At 35.2% G+C, this 23,940-nt stretch overlaps 2 protein-coding genes, 1 non-coding gene and 1 pseudogene across 9 annotated transcripts in view; 2 read left to right on the forward strand and 2 right to left on the reverse strand.

The window, feature by feature from the left end:
* The first annotated feature begins 1,921 nt into the window (after positions 1 to 1,921).
* On the forward strand, positions 1,922 to 14,319 carry TIPIN (TIMELESS interacting protein). Of its 5 annotated transcripts, XM_006920239.3 has the most exons (9): positions 1,926 to 2,066; positions 3,974 to 4,038; positions 4,560 to 4,701; positions 4,821 to 4,899; positions 5,108 to 5,183; positions 7,926 to 8,048; positions 8,276 to 8,339; positions 12,096 to 12,302; positions 13,744 to 14,319. In XM_006920239.3, the coding sequence occupies exons 3-9, from the start codon at positions 4,566 to 4,568 to the stop codon at positions 13,929 to 13,931; spliced, it is 873 nt and encodes a 290-aa protein (XP_006920301.2). In that variant the 5' UTR covers positions 1,926 to 2,066; positions 3,974 to 4,038; positions 4,560 to 4,565; the 3' UTR covers positions 13,932 to 14,319. The 5 variants fall into 5 exon arrangements, with proteins under 5 accessions (XP_015451589.1, XP_006920301.2, XP_024894559.1 ...); XM_015596103.2 differs by lacking the exon at positions 3,974 to 4,038 and having other exon boundaries at positions 1,922 to 2,066; XM_025038791.1 differs by lacking the exon at positions 3,974 to 4,038 and having other exon boundaries at positions 1,933 to 2,165.
* LOC112469915 lies at positions 8,643 to 8,776 on the forward strand. Its single transcript, XR_003042766.1, has one exon.
* Positions 13,312 to 13,433, reverse strand: LOC112469792 (annotated as a pseudogene).
* A 2,021-nt stretch (positions 14,320 to 16,340) lies between the features above and the next one.
* The window catches only part of DIS3L (DIS3 like exosome 3'-5' exoribonuclease), a 30,557-nt gene continuing 22,957 nt past the window's right edge, over positions 16,341 to 23,940 (reverse strand). For all 3 annotated transcript variants that reach the window (XM_006920240.3, XM_006920241.3, XM_025038788.1), the window contains 8 exons: positions 23,418 to 23,665; positions 22,767 to 22,859; positions 20,723 to 21,256; positions 19,187 to 19,341; positions 18,913 to 19,091; positions 17,526 to 17,671; positions 16,954 to 17,128; positions 16,341 to 16,868 (listed from right to left, as the gene is read on the reverse strand). In XM_006920240.3, coding sequence (XP_006920302.1) covers positions 16,560 to 16,868; positions 16,954 to 17,128; positions 17,526 to 17,671; positions 18,913 to 19,091; positions 19,187 to 19,341; positions 20,723 to 21,256; positions 22,767 to 22,859; positions 23,418 to 23,665 — 1,839 coding nt within the window. In that variant the 3' untranslated portion in view covers positions 16,341 to 16,559. The remainder of the gene's footprint in view (positions 16,869 to 16,953; positions 17,129 to 17,525; positions 17,672 to 18,912; positions 19,092 to 19,186; positions 19,342 to 20,722; positions 21,257 to 22,766; positions 22,860 to 23,417; positions 23,666 to 23,940) is intronic.

The raw sequence follows: 23,940 nt of genomic DNA on the forward strand, positions 1-23,940 counted from the left end.
AGTTAGAACTAGAAACTATCTTGGACAATGAGATGATCTTGAGATGGTAAAGCAAGAAGACAGGAGACTGGATTTCTAATATCATGGAGCATAAATATCAACTGTAGCCTTACTACTTCCAGAGTTTTTGTACATGAGAAACAAACTTTCTATCTTATTATTATTTTTATTTAGTTTATTATTTTTTCCTGTTATTTGTAGCTAAACCATATCCAAATTCATAATCTCTGGCCTGGCTACTTCTATTACTAATGCTGATGTAGATCTGACTGAGTGATACAATTCCAGCTGTCATCTGCAAGGTAGGGGCAAAAAGACATCATAACCTTGAGATGGAGTCCTCAAGTACACGGCAGACCACTACCACTAGCCAGCCCAGCACTTACCTAAGTGATAAGTTCAAATAACACCAGCCAATCAATATGACTCAAAGACTTTGTTTTAATCTTTTGGTTTTAAAAGATTTACCCCATTTCTCCTTTTTCAAACTTCATATCTGGACCGTGTTTCTCGCTTGCTGAAATAACTTTTGCACTCTGTACTCAATCTTTGGTTTTTAATAGTTTTTTTTTTTTTTAACACTTCACTTTTAAAAACATTAAATTGTTTTAAAAGTTTTAATGACATAGTCTATGGGAAAGCTATCTTTATATCTCTGGTGCAATTGCTAAGGAAAATATATTTCTAGATTCCTCATTTATGAAAAAAAGAGACAATTATTGGTCTTTGATAATAATATGTCAATGCCTTACAACTGTGGTCATTATATTCACATGGGCCCGCAATTACTTATCGAATTCTTTTTCTAAAAGGGTCAAACATTCTAAAAATTATATGGATGATAATAGGTAACATTTGTTACGTACTATCATTTAATCCTCATAACCCTATAAAGTAGGTATTATTATTAATAATGAGGAAATTGAAACAGTCAAAAGTCACTAAGTAGTAAATGATGGAACTGAGATTCAAACCCAAAGCTTCTGCTCTAGGCAAATTTTTTTTTGGTGGGAGAGAGGGTAGTATATAACTTTAATTTCTCAAAGTGCTTTTTTATTTACTTTATTAGACATAGAGACTAGAAACTATTTGGATTAGAAGAATGCCTCTTGCTTCAGTTATTCAGATTCTAGAGGTTGACATATTTCCAGTTCAAATTCATGTTAATTCAGTTGTTTAACATTGTTATTTTGCATAGAAATAAAACCATAAAATTAAGGAAAATGTGGTATATACATATATTTGCACACATAATTTTAGATAGCTAAACTTACATATTTTATTTTCACACATTCGATTTATTCTAATTTTACTATTTCGAGCTACAAAAAAAATGGAATGTTGCAGGGACTACTCATCTTGGTTTAACAAATCTTGATACTGTATTTGCTGCAGATAACTTTGTTTTTTGAATAGTTAATGCATTTATATGTTCAAAAAATTAAAGTTTCTATCCCCACAGATGAGTTACATATTTCCCCCCCAGTTTTGTGCATGTGGCTACACTCCTAACTCTTTACCTTATCTTTTCACAGTTCATTATTCAGTAAACAATAAAACTCTCATGTTCAAAGAATTGTTAACTCCGAATTGGTAGTTCTTCGTCAAATTTTCTGTCTCTATCCTTTATACTCCACCCACAATCCCGTTTTCTAAAACACTGAGACATTTCCAAAGTCTAAAGTACCTAGAGCTCAACAAAGGTGAACATCATACAAATATGTGGGCTTCAAAGAATTTAGAAGGAAGGAAGCAGTGGGGACAGGGTCGGTGGGACCGGCGGGACGCCGGAAAAGCAGTCAGTAGTGAGTGGTATGACCTGAGGAAGGCGGGTCTGGCAGTACTGCTCTCGCAGCGCGCAGATTTGGCGCCAAACACGGAGGGCTCTTCTCGCGGCGTTAGCTCTAGAGTCTCGCGAGAAGCACGGCTTGCGCGTTGCGCCAATCCTGATTCTGTGGCCACTGCAGTCTGCGTGAAGTGAGAGCGGTCTGGCGGGAGAGTGAAATTCCTGGGGAGAGACAACCAGGGCAGTCAGGCTGGGCAGCCGGGGTGCTGAGGAGTCGCAGGTAGGGAGTGAGGAGGCTGGAGGACGGGACTGAGGCGGACGTGGGCTGAGCGGAACAGGAGAAGAGGCCTGACTACCTACGACCTTGCGGGGAGAGGAGGCAGGTGGGGAAGGGGGCGGGCTCTTTTACTTGTTTATGGTTCAGGTCGGCCTCTATCACTAAACCGAGCCTTTAAGCGGGAGGGAATGTGTATCAGATACATTGTTACGTGGCCAGGTTCCGTCTAGGGGCCTCTAAACATTCAATGAATGAAGTCGAAGTGAGAGAATAGACAGGAGACCGAGGATGAGAAGGTTGGAGAATGGATGGGACGGGGAATTTAGTGATTTTAGGGATGGTTAGCAAAGAGGTACACATAGTCCATCTGGTAGGACTTCCCTTGCGAAAGGGGCCTCTCTTTTGATAAGTTGGAAAACGTACATTGGACACCTAAGGGTCTGGGAACGAACAGTAGTTCCATTGTTACCTTCACTTCTCTGGGAGCTTGACGGCTAGAGGAAGAAGTCAAGAGAATTTCATCCATGTCTGAAAAGAGACAGTATGCAACCATTGTCAGGAAGTGAAAGATAGAGATACCTTATTCACTACCAATTTACTGACAAGCCCCATCCCATGCTTAGTACCTTATGCTGCATCTTGCCACACTTATATATAGTTTGTGCGTTGTCATCAAACTCAGAGCTCCCTGTTGGCCTCAAAGGTGTGAACCCCATTTCTTCCCAGAGGCCTTAACTAGAATGGGGCTAACTATATTTATTGTCCATAGGAAACTGCTTGAGAGTATATGATTTCTAACTGCCTTTCTAATTTTGAAAATCTATGGTTCTTGAGCCTTACTTGAAGATACACTGGGTCATCATCAGCAGTTGATACTTGTTTTGTTTTTATGTACTTACGGTCATGGAAATTTAGAATTGGAGAGACTAGAGATCACCTAACTCCAGTAGTTTTAGTTTTGGGGAAGCTTTGGAATTCTCTTCTTCCTTCATTCAACAAATATTTATTTAGCATCTTCTGTGTACCACCTTTGGGGATACAGTGAGGAAGCACAAAGAGACCTACATGGTTTTTGCCTCTTTACCCTTTTAGAGCTACAGTCTAGTATGGGAGACAAACATTAATCAAATAATCACACAAATAGAACTTAATATTGAAATTGGGTTAGTGCTATGAAACTTGTATTTGATGCATTTTTGAATGCTTATAAGAGGATTTAATTTAGGGAAGTTGGGGTAGAGTTTTCTGCGAAGGTGATATTTGCAATCTGAAAGTCAGGAAGAGCCTTCAAGATAGGAAACAGCTTTTGCAAAAGTCCAATTGTCTGAGGAATATGGCTCTTTAAAAAAACTGAAAGAAAAGAGAATGGAGAGTAGTGTTAAGTGAGGCTGGAGAAGTAGGATACCAAACCATGCAAGGCCTTGGAGTTTTATCGTTATCCTAAGAGCAGTAGGAAGCCATTGAAATATTTAACCTAGTGGTAATGTGGTCAGCTTTACATTTCCAAAGGTTCAAGTTTGAAGTGGATAGGAGCAATGGAGTAATCCAAGTAGAAATATTAGGAAGTGGTTGTGGAGATAGGGGGAAATGGACAGATCCAAGGGATATTTAGGAATTAAAATGGACAGGATATGTAGGGTAGGGGAAAGAAAGTGTCAAGGATGACTTGTAGGTTTTTGACTTGCGTAGCTGGATAGATGACATTCAGTGAATTGGGAAAAGTAGAAATTTGGTTTTGCACATAATAAGTTATAGGTGCTTTTGAGAAATTTAAGAGCTATAAAATGAGAAGTAGGGATCTGGAGCTCAGATTTGACTCACTAAAAAATTAGTCATCTGTAAATGTTTATTAAAGCCATGTGTGTAAATGAGTAGAGAGGACCTAGGATGGAATCTTGGATACTTACTAGGTTAGAAGAAAGATGAATCTTCAAAGAAGATCCAGGAGGAGTGTCCGGAAAGGGAGGGAAACCAGGTGAGTATTGTTTCAAAAGCCAATGGAAACACTTCCAGAAAAAGGAACTGATTAAAAGTGTCAGATGTTGCTAAGAGGTCAAGTAAAATGGTACTTCAAATGAAATCTTACCTAGAAAATCAGTGTATAAATAGACTTTTGTTAAAAGCTGCTCTGGTTGAAGTGGGAGATGAGGTACCTGTACCCTGTCTATTTCATACTCATTTGGACCATGGTTTGAAGCCCTCTGAAAAGTCCAAATCATTTTATGATAGGGGAAATGGAACAATAGAAGTAAAATGATTTGTTCAAAATCATATTGTTATTTAGTGATAGGGTCTACATTAGAACTCAGTTCTTTCCATTTCTAGCCCAGTTCTTTTTTACATAACTATTATAGTCTCTACTTCTTTTCATCATGTGTGAGTTTCAAATATGGTTTAGCTGACTGAAACACATGAATTTTGCTGCAGGTGGAACTTAACTGTGTAATATGAAGACTACTTGGACGAATAAACATGTTTACTTTTTTTTCCCCATAGGAAAAGATGCTGGAACCACAGGGGAATAGCTTGATTGACCTACCAGATTATGAACATGTAGAAGATGAAACTTTTCCAAATCCTTTCCCACCTCCAGCTTCTCCAGATAGAGAAGATGGCGAAGGAGCTGAAGTTGATGAAGGTTTGTATAGAGTTCCAGAAAAGTGTCCATGTTCATTTATTTGTCTATCAGCTTAGAAATGCTACATTTTATAGATGAGGCTTAAGTTATTTAATATTAATTTTGGTATATTTTACCAGAGCCAGGAAGAGGAACACCTATTCCTGTACCTCCAAAGAGAACAGTTAAAAGGAATATGCCCAAGCTAGATGCTCAGAGGTACATTTACTATTTCCTTAGACATTTATACTTTTTCTTTGCATTTTTTTTTTTTATTTGGTAAGCTTTTGGTTGGAATGACTTGGAGATCATATTTCTAATGACATTATTTTCATGTCAGTGGGTAATACTTTTTTCTTTTTATGGTCTTGGTTTGGCCTTGATGGCTTTAGAAAACTTGTAATTAAAAACATATTTCTATTCACAGATTAATTTCAGAGAGAGGGCTTCCAGCATTAAGGCATGTGTTTGATACAGCAAAATTCAAAGGTAAAGGTCATGAGGTAAGAAATGTCTGATTTTTATTTTAGATCTTTGTTTTTTAAAATAGTCATCCCTCTGTATCTGGGGGGTGATTGGTTCCAGGACCCCTGTGGATTCCACAGATGCTCAAGCCCCTTATAGAAAAAATGGCATAATATTTGTATTTTACCTACACACATACTTTACTTCTAGATTACTCATGATACCTAATACAGTGTAAATGTTATATAAATAGTTGTTAAACTGTATTTAAGAAATGACAAGAAAAAAGTATATGTTCAGTACAGATGCAACCATCATATATAGTCTAACTAGCAACATCAGCAACAATGTGACATTTTTTTCTGAATATTTTTGATCTGCTTTTGGTTGATGCAGAACCCACAGATATGGAAGGCCAACTGTATTTATAAAACTAGGCCTGCTTTCATGTTCTTAGGAATCTTGGAATATTTCACAGATACTATCATTCATCATCATATCTCTTGAGAAACTAGGATGTTGTGGAAAGGGGACTGTTTGAAAAATCAGAAAACATGCTTTGTAGTCTTGGTTTTGTCTCAGTATGGCTTTTGGAAAATCACATCTGAATCAGTAAGCCTGAATTTGTACTTTATAATTTTGAGGGAGAAAATTTGTCTGCATCAAAGAGTGATTTTAAGCTTCATGAGAGCAAAGACTTTGCCTGTATTGATCACTTTGTGTCTTCCAGATATGGTACTATGCCTAGTTCATAATAGGCATCAGTTAAGTTTTGTTGAAAAATGGAGACATTTTGTTGAAAAATGGAGACATTAGTCAATCACTGAACAAATGGACATTTAAAAATTTTCTTACCTTTGAATCATGTAGAATGTAGATATAATTTTTTTGCAGCTATCTTTATAGAGTTTTGCAGTTTATGAAGTATTTTCAAATATATTCTTTGAATGTTCAACCTGTTGGGTAGATGTTGGTACCATTATCCAATTAGGGAAATTAAGTTTTAGAGTTTTAAGTGTCCAGTACCAATAGTTAGGGCAGAGTCTAGATTTCCCATTTTATAGCTCGGCTAGAATAATGTTAATACACCAGTGAGCACCATCTTGGTGTGGTATGCAGGATAATTGGAAAGAGGGAGGAGGTGGGAGGCAGATAAGAATTGAGAGGCTGTTGCACTACCAGTGAGTGGTATGAGGTGAAAATACTTGGATAGGGTAGTCAAAAGGTGAACAACATGTAGTACTTGTAGTTGATTGGATGCAAGGAAGTGAAAAAGGAGTCAGAAATAATCCCAAGAATTCAAACCTAGGAGGCTGAAAACGTATACATTTGCTCATCTTCGGTGGACAGGAAGAGAATATAAATAACTGTGTCCTATTTTGCCACAAAATTAAATGTAAGTCAGATTTATTATAACTATACCCAGCTCAGTTAATTCATTGCCCTTATTGAAATTTTCAGGTAGAAATGATGAATTTGCTTTGAATTTATGAAGTCTTCATCATTTTCATAATAAGATAAAGAAACAGATATCAAAGATATTTTGTTTCACCGGGCGAGATGGGCTCCGAAAGAATTTATCTAGTTTTCTGTACTTTGCCCTTGAAAATTCTTATTTTCTCACAAGGTTGAATCCTAATTGTTTTTTTCTTTATGTGTGACTTGAGACTTCCCACTGTATTTAGGTATTTCTATTCTTGTGTCTCTTGGGTCTAACATGACATTGTGACGTGGCTGACCACATATCTCCAACAATTGGAAAATGATCTTAGGTGATTGAATTTTTTAAAAAACTTCTATCTGTATTATCAGAATGAGAATAGTAAGACATTACACTCTCAATATCACATGTTTAGTTATTGGTAGAGTTGATTGTCTTGACTATTGGCTTCTTAGACAAGATGAAATAACAGCAATGATAATTGCCAACATTTGAGTGCTCACTTTTGTGTCAGTGCTTTACTTGTATTACTTAATCTTCCTAATAACCTGATGAGGTACATATATTATTCTCATTTTATACATGAAGAAAAAGGCACAGAGAAGTAATTTGTTCACAGTCACAGCTGTTAAATGGTAGAATTGAGATTTGAATCTATGTTGTCTGATTCAGAGCATGTGCTTTTAACTATTTTTCTACTTTAAAATACTGTTAAGAGAAGAATAAAATATTTTATAGTAAAACCAGGGATTTGGAACTTTCCTCATTAGTCCAGTTTATTAAACATGTTTTTCATTTTAATTTTTAAAAAATTTAATGTTAAGTTGAAATTTCAAATATAGACAGGTATTGTGGTCTGAGAATATTTAAACTATTCTTGCTAGTTTACCAAACTATTCTTTGGTACTTTGCCCTTGGGATTTCTGAATATATTTTCACAGTGCTGAATTCTCAATACTTTCTTCTCCATATATGATTTAGGGACCTGCCACTTTGTTTAGTTATTCTTAGTTATTCTTAAAAGATATCTTGACATATTTTATTAAAGTTTATTTTTAGTGTTATTTTAGAATTCTGAAAAGACACGTGATTATCTTTTAACTTTTATGAAGTTTTCATGGTTTTTTTCCTCTGATTTAAAAAAAAGTCTGTATCCAGTGCTCTTTTAGACTGTAATCCTCTATGCCCTTAATATTATTTTTCTTCTTAAAGTTTCTTCACCTGATAAATGTAAAATGACACCAGTGACTTTGACATTACTATTCAATTCTAAAATCTGCCGACAGGGTCAGTTCTGAGAATGAGGTTTTTATTTAGCATTTTTATTTTTATGTGCCAGGCTGAAGATTTGAAAACACTAATCAGACACATGGAGCACTGGGCACACAGGCTATTCCCTAAACTGCAATTCGAGGATTTTATTGACAGAGTTGAATACCTAGGAAACAAAAAGGAAGTTCAGGTAGGTGTTGTGCTTATTATGAATATATTCACAATGTTAAATAGTACAAGGAGAGATTTAGTTAAGGCTAAGTAGCTGTTTGGGGTCTTTATTTTGAAATCTGTCTTGGTAGAGAGAAGGAAAATTGGTAGTTATTTGAAGAACAGCTTTTTTGAAACAATTGAATAAATAACCATTTTCCCCTAAATGTTGTTAATGAAATTGTAAAAATATCTCTTTATTTTCAGACCTGTTTAAAACGAATTCGACTTGATCTCCCTATTTTACATGAAGATTTTATTAGCAATAATGGTAAGAATATAGGTTTACCTACTTTATAACAATTTTTCTTTTAGAAATGGATTTAGTTGGGGTAGACAGTATTACAGGAGCAGGTTCTTAGTCTATATTGAGTATAAAATTAAAGAACTCTGATAGTGACCCACTGATCCTTTGTAGTGCTTGTTAGTAAAAATATATGATAAGATAGTGTTCATATACATGTACACTATTAAAAGTGGCTCTGGGGAATTAGGTGGAATAATTTGATGATGAAATAGTTTACATTTCACTTAAGAGTGCAGATCCTGGATATAGGACTTTGGTAAGACCTATGTGACTGTTCCTGGTATTGATTGCATTTGTTAGTTGTACAATGCAACCATAGGCAGTCACGTACATCAAAACATGGTTCCTGCCGACAGTGTCTGTATAGTTATCAGATTTTCTGTGCGATGGCTCCATACACGTTTATTTGGTTTTGTTTTTTAAACTTTTAATAGATGTAGTAGAAAATACAGGCTCCAAATAGAGTCCCCCAAAGTTATTTATAAATTGCTTTTGAAAGTACGAAGAAGTGACATTTAAATAATCCAAGACTTAATTTTTTGGTAATATATGGTATTTACCGATGGCATGGAGAGGAATTAGTTATAGTACTAAGTCTCACAGCATATACCACTGGGTTAGTTAGTTTATTTAGCAGTACTTTTTGAATTGTGTACTGTGTGCCAAAGGTTCAGTGACAAAGATGAGTAAGATAAGACCCCTTGCCTCATGGGCTAACAGACATAATGAACAAGTCAGACATATAACATTGCCAGTAGTTTGATAGGTGCTGTAATGAGAGAGATGAATAGGGGTAGGGTGCAAAGGATCATAGTTTCATCTAGGGGAGGGGAAAGCTTCGCAGTGGAGCCAGATCACAGGTATTTGATAGATGAGCAGTAGAGGCCAGGCAGAGGTGATTTTGGATAGAGAGAGCCATTTTGCAGAGGAGTAAATGAACAAGGGATCATTCATGGAATTATAGGCATGCTGAAATATTATAGGATACAAAGAGGAGGCCTACATCAGAGTGACTTGTTTGTTGTTGAATGTTTTCTTTGTATCCTAAGAGAATAGTCTTCAAATCTTTTGGATCAGGCACTACAACAATAAAAATGTTTTGAGCATTTGATTTACTTATTTTATTAATACATGTACTACTGTACCTTTCATAATATACATTTTTGTTGTCACCAAAACATTACTATACAGTTTTAAAGTGAAAACAATACGATTGAATTTTCTACCAGATTTTTTTTCCCCTAAAAATCTTGGCTAGAACTTCTTGATCAGTGATTTGATAGTACTCTTCTAGATTGTTTTTCTACCCCAAATCTTGGTTTTACCTTACTAAGATCCATAAAACCAAATGTAAGTAGATCATTAACTGTACTTAATAAATCTCTGTATTCATTTTTTAATCTCATTCACTTATGCAAGGATTTTTGTTGAAGTTTATTAGGAAATATTTACTCTTTTTTAATCAGTTGATTTTCTTAAAAATTAAACAGGGGTTATGTTTTGTTATTTTTAATAAATGTGTAGTCATGTTACTCCTCTGCTCAAAGCCCTGTAGTAGCTCCTTATTTCACTCAAAGTAAAATCAAATTTTTATAATGTTTGGCTTAGCTCTACAGAGTCTGTTCCTGTGTCCTCACCCATCCCCCTTGCCTCTCTGACTGTATCTTTTGCTATTCCTTGCCACACTGCTTCAGCCACACTTGCCTCCTAGCTGTCCCTTGAACCTTCTGGGCACATTTATGTCTTAAGGATTTTGCACTCTTTCACTCTGCCTTGAACACTATCTTCCGTCCTCCCTCCCACGTCCAAATCTGCAAATCTAATGGCCAGCTCTCTGACTTAAGTCTTCCAACTGTGCTCAAATGTCAACTCTGTGAAGTCTCTGCAAGCACACTGTTAAAATTGCACCCCTTCCCTATTTTTGATTCTTTTGCTTTTTTTTCCCATAGCAATTATTTCCTTTAATTATTATTAAATTTTCTTATTTGTTTATGTGTACCAAAATGATAACATCCTGCAGTACATCGAATATTTCTGGCATTGGCTTCTTTGCCACAATAGCTTGCCTATGAATGCTACAGTGAGTGAATTTCATGTGTGATTCTAATTTGTTTTTAATCTCATTTTTATCCTAGTCAAAGCTCCATCAGTGGTTGTGTTCACATTGCTTTTCCATAAAATGTTGTTTGTATTAAAGAGGTCATTTACTACTGATGATATCTTTCATGGCTCAAAAAAATAATAGTTCTTTTTGTATTTCATTATTATTAATTCAGAATCCTGTAAGCCCTATAAGGTGAAGCATGTTAGAAACCTTATATGTTGTATAATTAGTTCTAATATTTATTTCTTCTCCAGCAATGTTTTCTACATATACTTCATTAGTATATTCTTACAAAGGAATGCATTTTAATTTCTTGAAACATATTTTTTTCTGTGTCAGGAAGGAAAAATATATGGCCTTTTGTCTTTCATTATTAAGGAAGAAACTTAAAAAGGGGTTTGGATTGTAAAAGACTGGATTAAATGTCATGATTTTTAAACCTCACTAGAATAACTGTAAATATTCGTCTTCATGTTTTAAATGTTTTACTGGTTGTGATGGTTTTTACTCTCACTAGCTAATACTTCAATGTACAGTATAATACATAGGACAAAGATGGTATATATAAATTCATATTTCAAATGGTGCTCTTGGTAATATGAATTTTTTTTGCCTACTTGTCAGATATGATGAGGTTATCATTTTTTTTAAACCCAATAATGTGAATGCTGTAGAAAAAGTGAAGTGTCAGCTTTGCCATTTTCTTTGTTCTTGGTTGGCCTTGTATTATCTTCTACCTATAGGTGTTTTATTTTGCAAAAATCTTTTAAGCTACTTGTGCATTTTGTTGGGGTTGTTTTGGTTGAAACGATCTATTCTGTCAGTCTCCTTAACGGGGCAGTCAGAATCAGCTGTAAGTCGCAATATGCTGACATTAATAAATGAGTGAGGGCTTAACCTTCCTTTCCTCAGTGTGGAGCTGCCTTTGTTCAGGTAGCTTACAGCCCAGATAACTGTCGTATGGATAAGTGATAGTTTGTCACTTCCAGTCCTTATTTTAAATGTGAGTTAGTAATACTTATTTTTTCTTAATTCTTAAGTGAAATATAAATGGAAGATCTAATATTTACTTTCCGTATCACTGTGAACTATTTTAGTGATATCCTACTTGGCGATAACTGGTAGAGAGCACTGAATTTTTTAAAAAATTAACTTGGAAATATGTCCACAGATCTCTAAATTTCTTTTCCTTTTTCACTTTGTGTCTGAGTTTTACCCTATTAAAAAATAGCCTTATGTAAAATTATTACTGACACTGAAAAGCTATTAAAATGTTTTTGTTCAATGTAAAACAAGAATATGCTTTGGATTCTTTAAGTTCTTTTATTAGACCAATCATAAAATATTTCTAAGCATAGCTAAGAACCTTTGTTTTCCGTTCATGCATATTTTTAAACTAGTATTTCCATTTGACTTAAAATGCCTCTTTAAAGTGATTTTTAAATATTCCTTTTACTTGTTTGAATCAAGCATGTGTTGTAACATTCTCATACCTCACAAATTGTTTTGGTTTGCACCTTGTCACTTTAAACTGGTTTTCAGTTAATAGCTGTATAAGCTCTTTTTCTAACTATTTTAATACTAGAGATATACTCACTTTTTTTTTTCTACTGCAGATGAAGTGGGGGAAAATAATAGCCATGATGTAACTGCTGTTGAATTAGATCCCTTTTTGATAAACTCATCTGAAAGTGAAAATTTTGCTTCTGAGTCAAGTAGAAGCCTAACTGAAGAGCAACAACAAAGAATTGAGAGAAATAAACAACTGGCCTTGGAAAGAAGGCAGGCAAAGCTACTGAGTAATAGTCAGCCCCTAGGAAATGGTAAATTTTATGCTGGTTTTTATGTGCTGCCATTAATATAGCAAGGGCATGTTAGAAATTTTAACTTCTCTACTATCTCCCAAAATAAAATACCTCTAGGGATAGAAATATGATATAGTATATTAAGTTTATGTACGTTTGAGAGAGAGATAGTGAGTGTGTGTTAGCTATTCGGAATCCTCAAAGAATAAACAGTCCAAGATGATTTTCTGAGTAGCTGAGTACCTCTTAAAAAGTTATTTTAATCATTTAAAGTTGATTGTGAATCTTTCAAAATCATATCCTTCCTTGACTACTTAAAATGTGTGACACACAATTTAATTTTAGGATTATAATTATGAGCATTAATTATCGTGGTACTTTCCTAAACATATAAAATGCCTTTTGCACCCATCGAGGATTTTAGAGCCATTTGCTATGATGTGAATGTCCTAAAATGTTTTTTTAATTGCATTGTGTCACTTTTGTTGTGAACTATCAGTTTATCTGTTACAGTCCCTTCTCTCTGTTAAAACTGCCTTAATATTTGCTGTTTTTAAAACAGACTATGGGTTTGGAAACTAGACAGCCAAGTTTTTTAAAACAAATTGGTTTTGAATGAAGCAGGATGACATGTTATTTTCAGTTTCTACTCCAGTTTTTCCTTTTGAAATAGGAAAATAAGAATTATAATAAGTAGTGAAGATACCATGTTATAAAACGAGTTTCACCCATAATAAAATTCTCAAGTGAAAATTGACATTATCATGAAATGAGTTTAATTTTTAAATTTACAAATAGATGCTTTATTACTACCATGTGAAAAATTACATGAAGATATAGCTGTTGTTAATAGCAGTATCTTCCTTGCTGTCATCAAAATATATCTAGCAATAAGCATTTTAAGGCTCATCTTCTATTTATAAATATACAACTTTATTATTTATTTATTTGGTGAGGCAACCTTTGGTTGACCTCATAGATTGCAAGGACCTTGTCAGCTTACAATCCCTTATTTTTTAATTTTTTACACCTACAGCCCCTGGTCTTCCTAGGTGGTCTCCCATCCAAGTACTAATCAGGCCTCCTGACCCTGCTTAGCTTCTGAGATCAGACAGGATCAGGCCTGTTCAGGGTGGCACGGCTGTAGACATAAATATACAACTTTAAAATTTGCCCAAATAGAAATAACTATCTTATATTTTCTTTACTATAGATCACTCTGACAGCTAAGAGCATTTGATTTTTAAAAACTTCCATCTAGTAGTGATTTTGAATGAGAACCGTTGCATTTGCCGTTGCATGTCTTTTCAAGACTTGCATTTTTTAATGGATTTTATACATGTATAAAAATAGCTTTATTTGGAAGAAAGTGGTCATAATTAACAATTACAGTGGTCGTAGATGTCATTTCTATTCAGGATCAGGTGCTTATAATGTGTAATAATGATTTCTCTTTCAGATTTGTTAATGAACACACCCAGGGCACAGAGAATTGAAGACGATAATATAGGTGAAGAACAAAAAGAGGAGTCAGATGGATTTAACAAAAACATTCTAGACAATTCACATAATGATGCTGCTGCTAATACTGTAAATGAAGAGGAGGAATTAAAAATAGAGAAAACACAACTGGACCAATCCTTTTAAAATGTACAGCGGTACCTTTATGCTTCATCCAGAAATGTCACTGAGGTTGGATAGGCCTCAACCAAGAGAATGTCTGTTAACTTGGTATCATCCAAGTTTGAGATTACTGTGTATTTTGTCTGGTTTGAAATCCTTATGTAGTGAAACCTTTACAGATTCCTGTTTAAAATCTGAGATTTATAATAATGCTTGTTTCTTATTAACTAGTTAAGTCTATTTATTCTCTTTAGTGTTTATATAGATATGACTTCATAACAATGATTAGTAGTTAATAAGCAGTTTCTGCTGCTAGGGTGCTATTGAGTGCCTTGTTTTCCCTAAATTGAGTGGTGTTTTAAGTTGTAAATATATAATGAATATTGTCCATTAAAAAAAATCTTACAAACTATCTCTAGAGGCTTTATGAAAGTTTCTCATTGCTGTTTAGTTCTGCATTTTACACTTTGGGTTAAACATGTAAGGTTTTTATATATGTTCTCATGTATTCTGAGGAGTCACTTTAATACTTATGAAAAGGTTGATATATTTACTGGCCCGTATTTGTTTGTAGGTGCTAGGGAGGTTCAAATGCTCTTTGGTACCTACTGGCCAGTTGAAAAGGAACTTGCAAAGTATTATGAGGAACACTGAGCACCTACAGAGGATTCATCAGAGACCATTGAGTTAGTGGAGATTCCAAGGATTGGGAAGTACATGTATAATAATGATACAGAAATGAAAATCTAGGAAATAAGATTTGGGAATGATGAATATGAAGCTAGAAGTGTTAGGGCCAGATGATGAGAGGACCTGATTGGAATTTTTCCTGCCTGAGTTTATCAACTTGGTGGAGGGGTAATTACAGATAAGAAAGTACCACAGTGACAACCAAGTTTAAAGGTCTATCTAGTTCTTGGCAGGAGATTCCCATGGAGGAGAGGGAAAGGTAAAACTAGTTTTTACAAACTAGGAGATGGGAAGGTTGCTTTTTGTGAGAAAAACTGGCAGAGCAATGGTGCTAAAGTGGCTTCTATCCATGAAGTTGGGATGGGTATCTTGCTCATTTCAAGTAGGGATGGAGAGTGACAAAGATGTTTTGGTTGAAAGGCTAGGAAGCTGAGTATAAGAGCATATGGGGTTTGGTGGGTGGTGGCTTTAGGCTTGCTGGGGATGAGCATAATGAGGGGCCAAGAGGCATAAGCCTCAGAGGATTGTGACTTATTGCTGCCAATAGGGGATCAGCTAGAAGATGGAGCCCAGTCTCTTCAGATGCAACCAATACCTAAAGTACTTCATCAGGAGGGCCTATTCTGGCCTCTGTCTACCCTCACCAACGACTTGAGATGACTAAAGAGTTATTTTCCCAGTGGTGGGCTTTGCTAGCAGTGACAAGTCTCCAACGAGGGCAAGACTAATGCAACTCATCATCCGAGGAGTACTCAGAAAAATGAGGGTGGAAAGGGAGGCTTGAGAGAACAGACCTTACCTGCATACCTCACCCATTTCCTGTCCCTATGCCCTATCACCAACTGGTACTAGGGATAGCAGGAGAGGTTAGTCGAATATGAAATAGTGGGTAGGTAGACAAGATTAAGTTTTATCAAAGTGACTGAAAAGTTAATCTGACAGTTGTCAGAGGGGCCGATGACCCAAATGGCCCAATGTAGCAATTACTGGAAAAATTAAAACTTGGTTTGAAAGAACTGATTTGAGACAACCTAACCAAATCAAATCTGGATTAAAAAGTGGTAACCTGACTTACAGTCACCATTCATTTCTGAAAAATCAGTTTCCATAGTGTCCTAATTGTATTGTATTTAATGAAATGTTGATGAGAAAACATTTTACACATAGTAGTCCCCCTTATCTGCAGAGGATATGTTCCAAGACCCCCAGTGGATACCTGAAACCTTGGATAGTACCAAATCCTATATACAGTTTTTTCCTATATATACATACCTATGATGTTTAATTTATAAATTAGGAACAGTAAGACATTAACACTAATAAAATATAACAATATGCTGTAATAAAGTTATGTGAATGGTGTCAGCAAACTAGCATGAATTTTTTACAATTTCATAAATTCGTTCTTCCTGTAGATCTTAGCAACCTCAGCATATGATTTTTTTCTTAACTCATAAACTCATATTTTCACTTAGAGGAAGCACGTTATGGCTTCTTTGGGGTATATCCAAATTGCTAATATCACTATTCTTGTGCTTTGGGGCCATTATGAAGTAAAACAAAGGTTACTTGAACACAAGCACTGCAGCCCTGCACAAGTCAGTCTGATAACGGAGATGGCTAAATGACGAGTGGGTAGCATATACCCACTGGTATGTGATGGATATGGGATGGTGGAGCAGGATGGTGAGAGATTTCATCATGGTATGCAGAATGGCATGCAATTTAAAACATGAGTTGTAATTTCTGGATATTTCCCATTTAATATTTTTGGACAGTGGTTGACTATGGGTAACAAAACATGGAAAGAGAAACTGCAGATAAGGGGGGACCATAGTATGTGAAATATGTACCTAGTTCCAATCAACTAGAACATTGGGTGACACAGAAAATTAGATTAACGTTAATGTTGATAAAACATTCAATAAGGCAAAAAGCTCTTTTAATGAAGTAGGAAGAGTATTATATTTCATGACTGTTTGAAACATCCAGGAGAGCTAGGTCCCGTATCTCCTCCAGAAGTGTGTACAGGCTTCTTCCCTTGGTTTGACAATATTTTTGATAATCTTCTTGAATGATGTTTACTTTGACTGCCTGGGCAAGCTGAGCTTCCTCCACAGATCTAGTTACTTCTTTCACTAAATCACTCTTTAGCAAGAGGGAACTCTGATGAAAAAGTTCTGTATCTGGTATCATGTATGGTTGGTTTCTCATTATTTCAAGCCTGATTGTATCCGAATGGCAACGTGAGGCCTGTACAGATATTCTCACCTATCAGAAGAGAAAATGCATATTACTAAATCACATTATTTGTTCTTTACATTAAAATCAATACCTAATGTAAATACAGACTTACTGTTACATGGTCAAACAAGTGGAATGTTACAGATTCTCCTCCTGTTGTGGTAGAGGTAATTTTGTTTTGAAATCGTTGAAGGGATCCTGGTTTCCATTCAGAACAGCTATCTGGGCCACATGAGATCACTAAACCATCTTTATTTTTTAGATAAGCAGCACCTTTAATCCCAAACCTGAATCATTGCCAGAATAAAATTCCAGAGATAATGTATTCTTAGTATGCAGATCTTATACACTTATCTAGAATGCTAGTTTTTCTTCTAGATTAAAAACAACTTTTCCTGTGACCTACCTTCAAATACTTATTTCATTGATCAGATAAAAAATATCTTGCTAAATAAGAAAGTAAAATCCTATCCTAAGACTGATACAGAAAGTAAAATCCTATCCTAAGACTGATACAGATATTCTAATCTTTTATAATCACAGTGAGTTATATATTATTTACACATAGTAACTACAAATAATTGCTAAAATAAATGTTTTAATAAATGATACCTAACATACTGTTTGTGTTTAACACTTTTAGTTTAACTATGATTTCTTAACTATTTGTTAGACATAACATACCTTGGTATAAATACAAGCACACCATTTGTTCTAATTGAATAAATAACCCCATCGGATATGCAACGCTCCTCAGTTTCTTGGTCTTTGTCTTTAAAATACATGCACTGGAAGAGCTCAGTAGACTGCTTCTGAGAATGCTGTGCTGCCTGTGAGAAGAAACACAACCCTAAAGCATGATGACAGACTTCCCTGACATTCCTAGAAAAACCATGGAATTCATAGTCCCACAGAAACAATGTCTTTAAAAAGGCTTGATTCTATAAAACCATTAATACGAATATTCTCTATTAGAGTTAAGTCAATTTTTGTGGGAACCAAACCATCCAATATCATTCCTTCAAAAATGTCTTAGAAAATTCTTTAAGAAAGCAACCAGTTTGTTATTTAGAACCTGTGTATAGTTCATTCAGGTAGAGAGAAAGTATCCATATCTATGTCTATCTTTATTTTCAAGTCTGTCCTACCAAAATCCTGTTGGTGGAAGTATAAATTAGTACTACTATTCTGGAGGGCAATTTAGTAATATGTATCAATACGTATACCTTTTATCTCAGCAATTCATTATCATCAGGAATTTATCCAGGCAATAACCTGAGAAGATTGTAAAAGTGCACACACACAAGGATGGTTGTAAACTGGATTGCCTAGAACAGCGCTGCGCAACAAAACTTTCTGCAATGGTGAAAATGTATATCCGTGTAGACACTAGCCACACACATTTATTGAACATGTGAAATGTGGCTAGTAAGACTGAGGAACTGAATTTTTAATTTTTAAAAATTTTAATTTAAATAGCATAACAACATGGCTGGTGGCTATAATAACTGCAGAGCACAGAACTATAACATTGGATATAGAAATTATATTAAACATTTAGGTAGTTTCTAATTTTCTGTATTATAAATGGGCTAGTTCTATGTTGTGCAGTATTGAATGAAGCCACTAGCAAGAATATGAAACAACCCAAAGTAGCTTCTAAAACGATGATATAACTATACTGACATAGTGTGCTATCAAGAACAGATGTGTTAAGTAAAAAAAAGGCAGATTTCAAAACAATGGGTATGATTTTTATTAAAAAAACTGTCTAGAATTGTTAATAATAGTTATCTCTGGGTTGTGAGATGATAGACGATCTTTTACATTTCTACATTTTGGGAAAAACATCTAACCTATTGTTAAATCTCCTAAATCCACATTAAGGTATTTTTGAACATTTGTAAATGTACTGAGAGCTACTTGACAAACTTTATAATTTTTCATGTTATTTCACTTGTTAGAATTCTAGAATTTGCTAGAATATGTGATACTTCATTCTATTATACAATAAAGCTGATATTCTCTTAGCAAAAGAGAGGATAGGTAAGAGAAATTAAAGTCCCCTTACTCGGTTTCTGTTGTTGATATGTCTGCATAATTCTTCAAGGTCTTTGTTGCTGAACAAATTTTCCTTAATTTCCATTTTCTTATCTTTTGAAATGGCTGCCATTAACAATCGGTGTACTATAATATCTGAATATCTTCTTATTGGAGAAGTAAAGTGAGTATATTTATCTAATGCAAGACCTTCAAAAAGAAACCAAATGATCTAAATAAACAAAAAAATAGTTTTTAAACAATCTGCTCAAGGTTATGGCTACAAAGGAAAATTTATCATTCACCATAATGATGGAACTCTTCCTCCGCACATGATCCGGTGGAGAAATACAGTGCATTAGACATGGCCTGCGCAGCCATAGAACGCAGCAACCTGTTGACGATGGGATCGCTGGGGTCATTCGCGTTATCCAGAGAATCAGCCAGTGTCTTATTGGACCTGACAAAAATATGGAAAAACTTTAATTTTGTCCCCAGTAATGATTTATAAGTCAACACTCTGAGGAAAACACTTCACTCATCAAGTCTGAAGACTTTCATCTTTCAGTAGTTAAATTTATTTTGGATGCATTTCTGAAGAAACTCTTTTCAATTTAGAAATCTAGTTTGCTTTTAAGGTTTAAACAATAAAAGTGTGTCAGAATCTAAATACGTTTCTTAAGTAGTTAAGAGTAATGTGTTGATATCTATGAGGCTAATGCTTGGCACACAGTAGGTGGTCAAATACCTGTTGAATTGAATTCCTAACCCTCTTAACTTTAAACATCTTGTACAAGTCAAAAAATGAACTTTTTCTTTTTTTAAATCAAGAATTGAGCCAGAGTTAAAAAAAAACAAAGCTAAATTAAAACTAAGGTACACAAGTAAAAGAAATCTAAATTATTTTTCTTTTTAAAAAGATAAAGTGGTAGGAAGCATTCTATTTATTTACTCTCAAATAACAATTTGAGAAACATAGAATTATATTAAAAATTAAACTCATAATACAGTATATAACTCAGTTCTGTAATGTAGCCCACCAAAATAAAAGGGGGAAAGGAAGATGGGAAATGAATAGAGAAGCAAAATGACGGAGTAGGCACTTATGTGAACTTTTGAGTCTGACAGACTTGGATTCAAATTCTCACTCTGCCCTGGCTAGCTGTTAAATTGTAGTTACTCAACCTCTCCAGACTTAGTTTCCCTATCTGTAAAATACGAATGATACAAGATGCTGTCTGAAAGTCTGTAACCCTTGCGCTTGGCACACACACAGAGCTCAGCCACCAAACAACCAGCAAAAGATACTATTACCTAAAGATAGAGGCAAAAAAAAAAAAAAATACATTTTGATAAAGGAATAAAATATATTTTAATTAGCACCTAGTAACTTGACAGAAATTTTTTGAAAAATCCTCTTTATATATCATTTTTAACAGGAAAATATTTTATCCTGGAGGTAGAGTGTAAAACGTCTCGCTCTATGAAGGGTTGGTATAAATTTACCATCAGTATGGTGTCTTATAAAACACCGAAATATTCTGTTTTTAAAGTACTGAAATAAATAGGTTTATTTTTTTGTATTTACCTAAGAGGTAGATGAAATTAAATCAAAGGTAACAGGTTCCTTCTGTATTACAAATTATAGTGGATCAAAATTATGCCTCAGTAGACTTGTTTTAATTTTAAGTCTCTATACCTATATTATAGTAAGTGTAGAGAGCCAAGAAGTTTTCTATTTTTGGTCAAAGATCTGGCTGTCACATTTTAAGAACTACTGTAAGATAAATAAGTGTATAACACTCCCTTCCATTCCTCTGCCCCCTCAAAAGAGGAATTACCGTGTATCTATGAAGAAGCCTTTTGCTTTAGCACATTCTCGCAGTTCAGAAAAAAACTCCTGGTGTGGAGGAGGGTGTTGGCGCAACAAGGCCTGATGAGGGAAGCTCTCCCAGATCTTCTTGGCTACCCAGTGGTTGGCCAGGATCATGAATTCAGCTACCGTCTCATGGACTTCCAGGGGCTGCTTGGGGATGAGGTCCTGAATGTTCTTTTTTTCATCTAGCTGTACCCGAACCTCTACCCCTTCCAGTTCCAGGGCACCACAGCGGTCTCGTTTAGCTCGGACATGGCGTGCTATGTCGGTCAACTTTCCAATTGCCCACACTAAGTCCTCTAACTTGGCTTGTCTGCTCTTCTCATCCAAGTCTCTGAATTCTGGAATGTCATCAATGATGTTGAAGTTTCCATCCAGTAGTTCCTGGGCTGCTTCATAAAACAGTTTGTATGATGATCGAATAATGGTTCTGCCATACCACACTTTCTTTATTTCATAGGTGGTTTTATCCAATTCCCACATGACGCTTACAGCATACCTACAAAACCAATAACACTGACATCATTATTTAATTCTTCCATTTTTGAAGCAAACAGAACTTGACCCTAAATGTAACTCGAAAGAAATGGCATTGCTACAGGTTTTTGTCTCAATCCGAACATTTCACCACTAAATCAAAGCTAGACTAGGTTCTGTTGAGCTCTGAACCAATCTGAAATGAGTTCACATGTCACGTTACAAACCCTATCTTACAGTTCTCCATTTTCATTAGAATAGCATAGCACTAATAGAGGGAGTCAAGCCTATTGGGCTCTCTAGTAAAAAAGAGCAAATCCTATAGAATGACACTGAACTATGATATTAGTTTTGGTGGTAAGGAAATTAGCAAAAACTTCATTTAGTAAAGAACCACTTAGTTACCAAATCATTCTATTTGAAAACATGCAACATTTGCAGCTCACATAAAAAACAAAGGGCTAATTTTCCTAATAATCAAAGAGCTCTAATAAATCAATTAAAAATAGATAAAAAACTCAAAGAGAAGGGCGAAGGAACAGAAATAATTCACAAAGAAAGGATATGTAAATGACTGTTAAACATATAAAAAATGTTTAACTTTATGCATAGTAGTTGAGTTAAAAATGCAAATTAAAACCACTCTAAGATACCATTTTCATCCATCAAATTGGCAAAGATGAAAAAATACAATATATTGTGTTGGCAAAGCTGTGGGGGGAAACAAGCATTCTCATGCATTGTTGGTGGAAATATAATTGTTGTAACCTCTTGGGGGGCAATTTGATTAAATCTAACACAAATATATATACTTGTTGACAAAGAAATTCCACTTCTAGGAATTTATCCTCCAGATATGCTGTACTTTTAAAAATATGAAATGACTTATATTCTAAGTAATTCAGTAAAGTTTTGTTTGTAATAGCAAAGGATTAGAAAAAATCCATATTTCCATAGATGAGCAACTGTTACTAACATAGAATGATCTCCAAGATACATCATTAAGTTAAAAAAAAGCCAAGTGCTGAACAGTGTATGTAATGTTACAAAAAAAAGACCAAATGTCCATATTTGTGTGTACATATATTATAGCTAGAAAAATTTGTAAGAAATTGGTAACAGAGAAAGTGGTATCTTTTATGAATTTTAGATTACGTGGTTTTATTACCTATTCAAAGATAATAGACTTAACTGTAACGAAAAACTCCCTAAGTTTATGATCTTCATGCCTCAACCAGAGAATACATACACACAAAGTTGCACCCATTTGTTCTCAGACGTTAGCTGACTTTAAAAAGCCAAAAAACAGGGAGGAGCAGTCTCACAGATAGAGACAGAAGAGGAGAGGAAGGAAAAGGAAGCCTAGAGAAATAAAGCTGTCTGAAAGTAAGTGACACAGAGGGGTGTAGAGGATACAGGAGGGAAGGAGGGGTAAGGAGTGTGGTGGTAGAGCATACTGGAAAGAAGAGGAGAAAGAGGTTGGAAGCAAGAACACCAGGCACCACAGAGGTAAAATTAATGAACAAACTTACCTATCGATGCCTCCTAGGAGGGAGCACAAATCAGCACTGAGGATGGAGGGCAGCATGTCATATCGTCGGTCTGCTAAATAATAAGTGGTGGCCCTGTGAATGACACACATGCAGGTACATGACCTTCAGCAACAAGAAGAACTGCTGACTGCATGGACTGCTGTGAGGTAAACGGCCAAATCTCAGTACAAATTCCCGAAGGCTGTTGTTTTTCATAAAGTGCAGCCGACTGAGTAATAAAGCTATTCCCATGTTCCCACTTTCCTAAACAGTACTGCTTTGGGCTGAATACACTCTCAATGATACATAAAAAAAGAAGAAGTGACACGAATCTTAGTTGTAAAAGAAAAATTAGAGTGTAATGATCCAGTATTTATATAAAATAGTATATTGTTACATGAAAAATTTAACCCGTTTCAATTTAGAAGGAAACAATGTGTGAAAAGTTTCTGTTAAAAAAGGTAAGGTACATTGATCAAGATACTATTTTTCTAAAGGAAAAGGAAAGTGACCTCAATTTCTTTTTTTCTGGAAGAGATCTTCAATATGGAATCGTGAAATCTTTGTTTTGAAAATCTAAAACTAGCATAGTTACAAATTATATTATAGACACATATACATAACCATGGTGTTGATTTCAAATAGCATTACCTTGTCCTAGCTTCAATATCAATATAAGAATTTGGTGCCACGAAATGTGTGACATCTGCAATGTGGACCCCAAGTTCCAGGTCACCATTACTTAAGGTTCTGACTGAGAGTGTGTCATCAACATCTTCACAACCTTTGGGGTCAATACTGAATACAAGATGGGTTTTCCTCAGGTCTTTACGTTCTCGTTCCTCTTCGGGACTCACCTTCCAGGGATTTTCTGGTGTGTTTACTGGCATCTCACACATCTGTACAATGAGAGGCCAAATATTCAGCAATTCTTGAACCACACATTTCCTACAAAAATCCATTCTCTAACATTCTCAATGTGACCTCACAGAAATCCCACTCATTCCCCATTACCTTTAGCAATTATCCTCTTTTTGCTTTTGATCAGTAACGATTTATTAGGTGCCTCATATGTTTCAGGAACTGTGCTAGGATCTGGAAAGTTACAGTCCCTTGCCCTTGAGGGCTCTTACAGTCTGACAGGACTGTCCCACAACTTTCACCAGCCTCTTTA

The sequence above is a fragment of the Pteropus alecto genome, unplaced genomic scaffold, assembly GCF_000325575.1.
Source record: "Pteropus alecto unplaced genomic scaffold, ASM32557v1 scaffold86, whole genome shotgun sequence".
Classification (NCBI taxonomy): Eukaryota; Metazoa; Chordata; class Mammalia; order Chiroptera; family Pteropodidae; genus Pteropus; species Pteropus alecto.

Bases quoted from the DNA above. Each gene is read 5' to 3' on its own strand.
- TIPIN (XM_015596103.2), top strand. From the start codon at position 4,566: ATGCTGGAACCACAGGGGAATAGCTTGATTGACCTACCAGATTATGAA. The intron at 4,702-4,820 runs GTTTGTATAGAG...ATATTTTACCAG, and splicing joins AGGAGCTGAAGTTGATGAAG to AGCCAGGAAGAGGAACACCT. The intron at 8,049-8,275 runs GTAGGTGTTGTG...CTTTATTTTCAG, and splicing joins GAAACAAAAAGGAAGTTCAG to ACCTGTTTAAAACGAATTCG.